At 40.1% G+C, this 8,971-nt stretch overlaps 1 protein-coding gene across 1 annotated transcript; it reads right to left on the reverse strand.

The window, feature by feature from the left end:
- Positions 1-1,770: 1,770 nt before the first annotated feature.
- LOC139140587 (11-beta-hydroxysteroid dehydrogenase type 2-like) lies at positions 1,771-8,729 on the reverse strand. Its single transcript, XM_070709930.1, has 5 exons — positions 8,432-8,729; positions 5,388-5,600; positions 4,487-4,669; positions 3,693-3,830; positions 1,771-2,950 (listed from the first exon to the last, which is right to left on the reverse strand). The coding sequence occupies exons 1-5, from the start codon at positions 8,670-8,672 to the stop codon at positions 2,583-2,585; spliced, it is 1,143 nt and encodes a 380-aa protein (XP_070566031.1). The 5' UTR covers positions 8,673-8,729; the 3' UTR covers positions 1,771-2,582.
- Positions 8,730-8,971: the final 242 nt, after the last annotated feature.

Here is an 8,971-nt window from a genome sequence, read left to right on the forward strand (position 1 = left end):
CTGTAGTGAGTAGAACAAGAATACGATTGTATAAACTGAACAAAAATATTGTCAAAATAAAAAGTTAATAAAACTACTGCCCTGCTACTACATACTGGCAGTGACAGTGATACATGTAGCTCTGACTCTGATGTAGTTTAAGAAGTTTCGGTCATAGGACACTCAATTGACAGTGAAACATACATCTACTTGTACACAAGATCCAGCCAGAGAGCACACATAGAAGACTAGGGGACTAACAGTTACCATGGATTTTTGAATTCTGGCATATGAGAACAATCAAATATTAGAGAAAAAAGATGGGGTCACCATAATTGATCTTATACAAATATACGATGAAAAGTCAGTTTTTCTAAAATCACTTAAAATCAATATATAAAACCATTCATTTCAAGTTCATGCAGTGAATGAAATTTTCACATCTCATTGTACCAATACACAAAAGTAAAACTTTGAATAGTAAAGACTCTCTTAAATGGAAAAATGTGTGACTAAATGGAATCTTTTATTTTTTATCAAATTTGCCATTATTACACCCAAATTTCTGAGATTAAAACATTAATTTCATGGAATATTTTAACCTTCCAGTATTGTCAATTTTGTAAAACATTTTATAAGTGGCATCTAAGTTGTATATGTCTTGTACTTTTGAAAAAAAAAATTTGGTAGGTCACTGTGCTCATTTTTTCACAATTTGGTTAAACGTAGCTAGGAATACACAATTTTCATACTCTCTCATGATTGTCATTTTGTGTGCTTTTCAGCTGATGCCATTGAACTGGCCAGAGTTGGATAAACTCAGTCGGCTTAGACTGAGAAATCCAAAAAGTTCACTGATGCATTTAAAAATGAATCAATTTAAGAACTGCCCTAGGTATATGGCTCTACAACCTGCTGATAAGAGATAGTGTTGAACATTTGCGTGCAGAACGACACATTACATGTTTTTTTTTACTCTGTGTGCATTCCTAATAAATGTATGTGGCTATATGGTTATTTGGGGGGGGGGGGACTTGAAAACCTTTGAGGGTATCGAGGGGGGGGGACTTGAAAATTTTTGAGGGTATTGAGGGGGATCTGAAAAAAAATAAGATTTCAATCGCGATTCCTCCAGCCCCCCCCCCCCTAACCATTTTTTTGAACGCGGCCTTACGGTGACATGGGATGGATATCAAGTGAATAGGTTGTTGTCGGATGGACAACAGAGATTACCACACACTAGACTTACAGAACGAGTATTTTTAAATGACTAAATATGGCAGAAAAGAGCATAATGTGTCTTTAGAGAAGCTAGACTCGTAAATGTTTTTGAGTCTGGAAATGATAAAAACGTTGGTGTGAAGTTGTAAACTTTAGAGTGCATTTTCGACAGTGGGAGCACACGAATGAACAGCGCCATCAACGCCATTAATGGTAAGGCGAATAACACGACGTTAATGCTAAAGTATAGCATAGTACACACACCTTAGCAATTCACTTTCATAGGCTTTATCAGACACTGATTGATTCCATGAAGAGTATCTCGCATATTGTTCTTACTTAAAGTTTGCAAAATGAATTTGCAATATGATTCAAATGCCCAGTGGTCAGTGCCAAATCGCTACATCAGTAATATAACTTGTTTTCTGCATAGACAGTCGTTGTCTATGGTTTCTACCATATGGCAGGTGAAGGTAAAACAGACAAAATTCAACTTCATGAAGACTCGATAGTCTTACGGTACTCCATCTATGTAGACTCACCACAATAACGACAATTCGAGACTGGGGATATGGAAATGTCTTGGTTTCCATTTTATTTCGCAAAAGATCGAGTTTCATTGGATTGCATTGCTTTTTGATCTACCGTTATGATAGTACACGAAAAAGTGAAAGACATAAACTTCTGTGATAAGTTTCCTTTATGAAACTTTCAAACATTCTCCTATCAAATAAAAAAAAATCAGGAGTCGCCATGCAAAGCCTTGTACTAGAAAAACAAATTTCCAAATGTTAATATCCATCTTTGAAATTCAAATTAAAAATAGCCACCATCCGTGTGTTAACTCTATGAGAAAAAATAGAGTTTTCGATTGTCAAGAAAATAAGACGGTGAAAATTTTGCTTATTCGTAGAGCTTTAAGATGAGCCGCCGCAAGCGGGACAAGAGAAGTACTGAAAAAAAATTGAGTCTGAATATCTGTACCACAGGCGCGTTCTACCTTAAATAAAGGGACAAAGTCGCCCATTTTTTCGTGAATTTTGTTTGATACGAGATACTACTGATATTGTTTGACATGTTAAAAGATACTGAACGAATGGGTGACCATGCATATATTCGACCCCGGTTTTAGACACAATACATGAAACCATCGCGAAAATGAATTAATGGTCATGACCATTAATTCATTTTTGCCATGGTTTCATTTAAATTGTTTTTAAAACCAGGGTCGAATATGTGCATGGTCACCCATTCATTCAGTATCTTTCAACATGTCAAACAATATAAGTAGTATCTCGTGTCATCAAGCAAAATTCATGAAAAATGGGCGACTTTGTCCCTTTAAAGTTTATCTATTCATTGGGACGAGGCCGAGGAGGGGATCATACAGCTTTATCCTTTTTCAGTTTCTGTACACCGGCCGGAAGTGGAAGTTTTGGCGCGAAGGTTTTGTAGAGAATACGATCAGCCATCTTTGTCGGCAGGCAATGTCTCACAAAAAACATAATCCAGATCCCTTTCCCGACTGCGTATCGAGCTTTTGGAGCCGTTGAAAGGAGAGCATCAGTCATGGCGTCGATAACTGGAGACAAATCCGGCAGAACGTACCGCGAGGGGTTTCTGCCGATTTTGACCATCCGCTGTTGGTACTGTTCTAGGTAGTCTTCACCGTAGTCTCGTTTAGAAATTGGTGAAGCTTCGCGAACGACGTTTTCCGCCATGGACTTCAGTCTTTGCTCACCCAGCAACCCTAACATGGAAAGCAAACAACAAAATGATGACACAAACAAAAACACAAACAAACAACAAACAATTACATAAATAGCAGCTGAACTACTGCTGTGTCTATACGTCTCATACGCATTCAACCATGTTTTCCTCAATTCTGTAAAAAACATTTGATTCGGATGTATTCCTTTTGCACATATTCCCCTACACTTGAAAAAGTTGCCCTCAACCATAGTCCCTCTACTGTGCCTCAACATACATCGGTACTCACACTCAAAAAAACGCCTGAAATTTATGGATGCATGTTGAAGTTAACGAAGAGTTCTTTGCAATTTACAAATACCATCTGCTTGATGACTAATCTATCCAATTGTATCGGTAGGTTAATGAAGAATACATGTATAGCATATGAGCTAAAGCATTCATATTGCTCACTCATAAATTCCAAACTTCAGTGATCCAAAGGATCATTTTGGAACTTCTCATTACACGCAACTGTCACAGTGTTTACAAACGTCAACTATTGAAACAGTTTTCAATTGAAGTCAAACAGTGAAATGCAAATGAGATATTGTTTGTGCAGGTCGTTCTTCTCTGTACCTTCTCGACCATATTTCAAAGTGCGACATCTCTCTATTGTACTACGTCCTAGAATTGCCCCTGATAACTTAAGTTTACAGTTGGAGTAAAACTTACGCTCTCAGAGCAGTCCTGTATAAAGGACATAGGTAAAGAAAAAATGTATACACGCATTAAAGTCCAACCTGTTCGAAACCCAGCCGGTTCTATAATTGACACTCGCACACCCCACTGCGCCACTTCCATGCGAAGGCCGTCTGAAAATAATTCCATGGCTGCCTTGGACGCCGAGTAAGACGCATGGAGGCCAAGTGTCACTTTACCTAGATGTAGAAACAAAAGAATGTAGAAGAGTTTTTCAAAAACTTAAGATGAATCGGTTGCAAGAAGCCGGTCACCTTTCTCTTCGCATTCGACTGATGATGCATAGCTTTATCAATTGTAAAATACCTGATCAACTTTTAGCTTCATATCTATGTCACCGTCCTCTTAAACTTTTCCTACGAGTCAGATCGTTCAGATTGTAAAGGGATTGTGTGAGTGAAAGTTAAAAGTATCACAGATCGCAACTTTTGATGTGTTATGTAGTGTGTTCTTTTGTTTTGTCTGTCAATATTTTCTTGTTCTGCATCCCAAATCGTGTCAAGGCGCCTCTGATTTGATTTGCTCACGCGATATACACGTGATTCATATTGTTTCTTTTGACAACTTGATGTGACGAGAATTCATTTGTCAGCGATACCTTCGCATGCGCACACATTCCATCGCGTTGCTTGGCTGACATTATAACAAAGTGTCTGTCTTTGTATTTCCATATACTTTTGGGAGAAAACGCGAAAAAAGAGCTGAATGCTTTGGAGAACATTTTATCATCAGTTATCATACAGCATACTTTAGACCCTCGTTTAAAATTCGTCATATAGTGATGACATGCGGCAATTCACAAAGCGAGACGAACGCAGTATATCAGAGCACTAACCAGCAATGCTTGTTACGTTTACAATACGGCCTCTGCTGCTTCTTATTAACGGCAAGAAGGCTTTTGTTACTCTCATTGGACCAATGCAGTTGACTTGCATCAATTTTTCGGTTAGTGTCATCGGCGTCAGCTCGAATTCTGCTAAACACAGCATACCTGCGTTGTTGATCAACCCCCACAAGGCTGTCAGAGAGAGAGAGAGAGAGAGAGAGAGAGAGAGAGAGAGAGAGAGAGAGAGAGAGAGAGCGAGAGAGAGAGAGAGAGTGCACATTCTTGTGTTCACTTCATTATCTGTATTTACACAACGTAATTTGGTCGAAACTTTCACAATTATACAAATCTTTTTTATATGATCGCCGTTTTCTGTTTCACACGACGAAATTTTCCAGTAATAGAAAATATAACAAAACAGCGCCCTCCTTCCCTGGACGAGAAACACACACCCACACCCATCGAAAAATCTGTCCATTCAAAAATCGGGCCAGTTTGATTCTGAGGGGGATTTTAAAAATTATAGCAGGTCAAAAGAGGGGGCATTTAAGCGCACTTTGATTACTTAGGGGAGACATTTGAAAAGATCCGAGGTTTTTTATTATATTCTCCCTCCGCCCCTCCCCTGTTTGTGAATGCAGCCTTGGCAGACTTCTTTTTTTCCATGTGATAGGACTTATACTGCTGCTGCTATATATCGATCAAATCAGCACGTTTGTAATTTTAACCCTGTCCTTCCATCTTGACTTTGACAGCGATAACTGATTTGATCCAAATGGATCTTCCCTTGACCGAAAGGTAGGAAACCATGGTCACGATCGTGACCTCTCTTTGAAATGACAATATCCTCTAAACATAGTCGCAGTCACAAATACTGCTTTGTAATTTTTCTTGCAAAGGCGTACCGTACCTTTTCCATCTAACTTTCTCTCCACCTCTGCCAGGGCATTGTCTACCTGTTCTTGGTCAGTGATGTCCAATTGAATTGTCGTTAGGCGGTCAGAACACGTCTGCACAAGCTGTTGTTCCCCTTCACCGCCTTTAAAAAGACAGCCGGCAAAAACTTGAAAGCCAAGACGGTCGAGGTGGACTGCCAGAGCATGACCGAACCCTGTGTCGCAACCTACATAATACATTATAGTACACACATGAAGAGTATGAAGCGGAGAAGATTAGTTTTGCCGACACATTGTGAGACAAATATAAAAGCGTACTTGTCAGTGACACTGATTATGATCTACTTTTATGTCTGTAGTTTAGTATACAACACTTTTGCACAATATTTGTGGGGTATGTATGTATCTGTGTGTGTATGTTAGTGTGTATGTATGTATGTATGTATGTATGTATGTATGTATGTATGTATGTATGTATGTATGTATGTACGAATGTATTCGCGCACGCATCATAGAGTTTGAGCGGGAGAGTGTTTGTCATCGGACGGTCAAGGTTGAATTTCCAAGGCTCTAACATGACAACTCTCAAGTCTAGAGAACGAAAGTGGATTCTCAGATGAAGCCTCTGAATATAACTTTCCTCGGCTATGGCTTCGAGCAAGATATCAGCCTTTCGTCGGTTTCGTTATTTTCGACGCGCCGAGGGAAGGTCGTTTGCATAACCACAACTAGCCGGTTGGATTTAACCCAATTCGATGTTAACGATTGGTAAACTACACTGTATATGTGCTATCAAAGGTTCAAAACAATTGTGAGCGTGTCGCACGGGTTTCTGGACAAAAGGAGTCTTCGTAAAAGGTTTCGCACTCCGCAGATTCTTGTGTATAAAGGAAAGCATTACTTCGCTATTACATATTTGCCACTTTTCGCCATTTTTCGCCGTTTGTTGAAGTATCACAATGTATTCGCGACCTATGACACTATCGTGTGTGCGAACTCTATGAATAAGATAAATCAGAGTGATCAAAGGCCTTGGGTAAAGTTTAAATTTAAGAGACGACCGTGACATCACATGTCAGCGGAACACTGTTTATCTATGCACAGTGTGTAGAGACCTCAAACGTGTCCCCGACCGCAAAGGCGTCCCCTACCTCAAATGTGTCCCCATGCTAACAGTGCAATAAGATATGGGCTTTAACTCAAGTCTGACAATAACTACCACACAATGGACGCTTTTGTAGTCACATGGACATTTTTGAAGTATATTAGCTGCTATTTAATGCTTCAAGTTGGAAAAATATACAAAATTAGGGCTGAGCACAGAATTAACAATTGGGAGGGCTAGTGTCTATATAAATCATAACTTCTTTTATAAAATGAAGTATTTGAAGTCATGTCGACATTTGGAAGTCATTCTTATCGCTTCTCTTAAATACATAAATGGATAAGAAATACAATTTGCAGCGGTGTTGTGGCGTATCAATCACGCTAGGGTCAAGGGTTCATTGTACGCAACCCTCTATGCCAGTGAAAAAAAAAATTGACGCGCAGTCCCGCCTGGTTTAGCGAGATAAAATACGTCGGGAACAAAAAAAATGATGAAAATGAACGCATTTGTCAAAAACGACTTGAACAACACATCAGTACTAAGGACGTTACAAAGTTCTACAACTTCATACGAAGCTATGAATAAAACTTTAATAAGACTTCAAGGAAACCAAGTTCAACTGAAAACATGGGGACACCTTTGACGTCAGGGACACCTTGAGGTGTTCACAACTGTGTGTCTGTACTATCGTACGTGACGAAAGTATTAAACTAGCACGTATATCCGTAGACCCTCGAGAAAAGTTTTCTCGGGGTCTGATGGTATATCAGCAATTTGAAAACGAATGAGACAATAATTGTATATTTTTCACATACGGTATCAGTCGCAAATTAAAATCATTGTTTCTGTCAGGATAGCATGCCTGCCCGGGCGTTTTAAAATACTTGTAAGTGTTACGCCCGTGGCGTACGCTTGATGCAGTCAGAAATTCTGTTTGTACAAATGTAAAACAAGCTCTATCCTGGATTGCAAATGAGTTTACCATTTGCACCCTGTTTTCAAGATAATGGAGATTTATGTACAAGTCTTGTTCAGACAACTTAGTATGAAAATCGGTGCAGTTGATTTCAATTTCCCCAGACACACTGTCTGCATGCGGGACACACAAGTTTGCCTGATTCTCTAGCAGTGATCTCATAAAAGTGTGTTGCCTCAATAAACTAACTATCGCATAGAGGTTTTTATGAATGATTGGGAGTGGTATCTTGTGTCTCAATTTTTAACACAGGGTGCCAATCGTTAAATCTTTTTTACAACCCTTGGCAGGGTCTGTTTTTTTCTTTTATACAATCAGAATTTCTGAATGTATCAGGTAGACTTGATCAAACAGTTAAGTGGCCACGGGTGTACGTATCTCATAGTGTGGCTGCATGGAACTTGAAGGGACAATAACGAAAACCTTATGATCCCCAGCTTGGCTCAGCTTGCCTTGCAGATTTACCTCTGTGGAATTGGCCAGAGAATGACAGCCAATTTTCAATGTGAGGGTATTGCGTTTGGCCAGTTGAAAAGTTCATTGACCCTAGCTTCTGTCGAGCAAGGTACAGATAGCACATGGATTATCTAACAGCCCCTCGCAAGTTCGCTACGCAACTCATCTTCGACAATTATATCGTGATACGCCCTTGATTGTCTTCCTGGCAAGCCAGCCAGCCAGCCGAGCTAACGTATCCTATCAACTATCTTTGAATCCTAGAAACTTCGCGAAGAGTGCACCCAACTTAGAATCTGCAAACTTTAATAGTTATGGAGGAACCTAGCTGCAATAATTGTAGCCCATGGGCCTTAGTTTGCCGTGTTGGCTATTCAGCCCCGGCCCGTAGGGGCTGAATAACCAACAACACGGCAAACAAAGGCCCGTGGGCTACAAATATTGCTGCTAGGAGGGACTGTGGTTTTGGCGTTGATAAACCGCCATAAACTACCTACACAATCAGTTAGACCACGTACCTGTTATAAGAACTGCCTTCCCACCGATCTCGAGTAACCGTGCTGGTATGGAGTACAGCCAGAGGCCAAGTCCGAACACCAAACACACAGTTGCTGTAAACGGCACGTGCGATATATTAAGGCCGTACCTTCCATCTCCGAGGGGTTGAAGTGGAAACAGCGAGCTGTAAATGACATACAAGAATACACCAGATAGAGCTAAGAAAAACCCTCGCACTATAAGTTGATATGTTGTAGACATTTTCCACTGTTCTCCTCGTGAACTGTGTACGATGAACCAGGTCCCGCGACCTTTGACATAGAGTGAATCACTGTATCTAGGGGAGCGTTCAGTTAGGGAGCCGTCATTATTTACGGCCTGGGGTGGTCGGAAGAATGCGAGGGGGGGGGGTCACTCAAAATATTGAAAAATTCAAGGGGGTTCCTCAAAATGTAGAGCGGAAGAAGGGGAATTACTCAATTTTTGCACGAAATAAATTGAAACATCTCTTATTGCACCATTGCATACAGCAATTTCTCAAAATTTTCGATGCGAGAGGG

Source organism: Ptychodera flava, chromosome 9 (genome assembly GCF_041260155.1).
Source record: "Ptychodera flava strain L36383 chromosome 9, AS_Pfla_20210202, whole genome shotgun sequence".
Taxonomy (NCBI): Eukaryota; Metazoa; Hemichordata; class Enteropneusta; family Ptychoderidae; genus Ptychodera; species Ptychodera flava.

Excerpts from the sequence above, each read along its gene's own strand:
- LOC139140587 (XM_070709930.1), bottom strand. The coding sequence starts at position 8,672 with ATGTCTACAACATATCAACTTATAGTGCGAGGGTTTTTCTTAGCTCTA. Across the intron at positions 5,601-8,431 it reads GAAGGCAGTTCTTATAACAG|GTTGCGACACAGGGTTCGGT; the intron begins GTACGTGGTCTA and ends TGTATTATGTAG. Across the intron at positions 3,831-4,486 it reads AAACGTAACAAGCATTGCTG|GTAAAGTGACACTTGGCCTC; the intron begins GTTAGTGCTCTG and ends TTCTACATCTAG.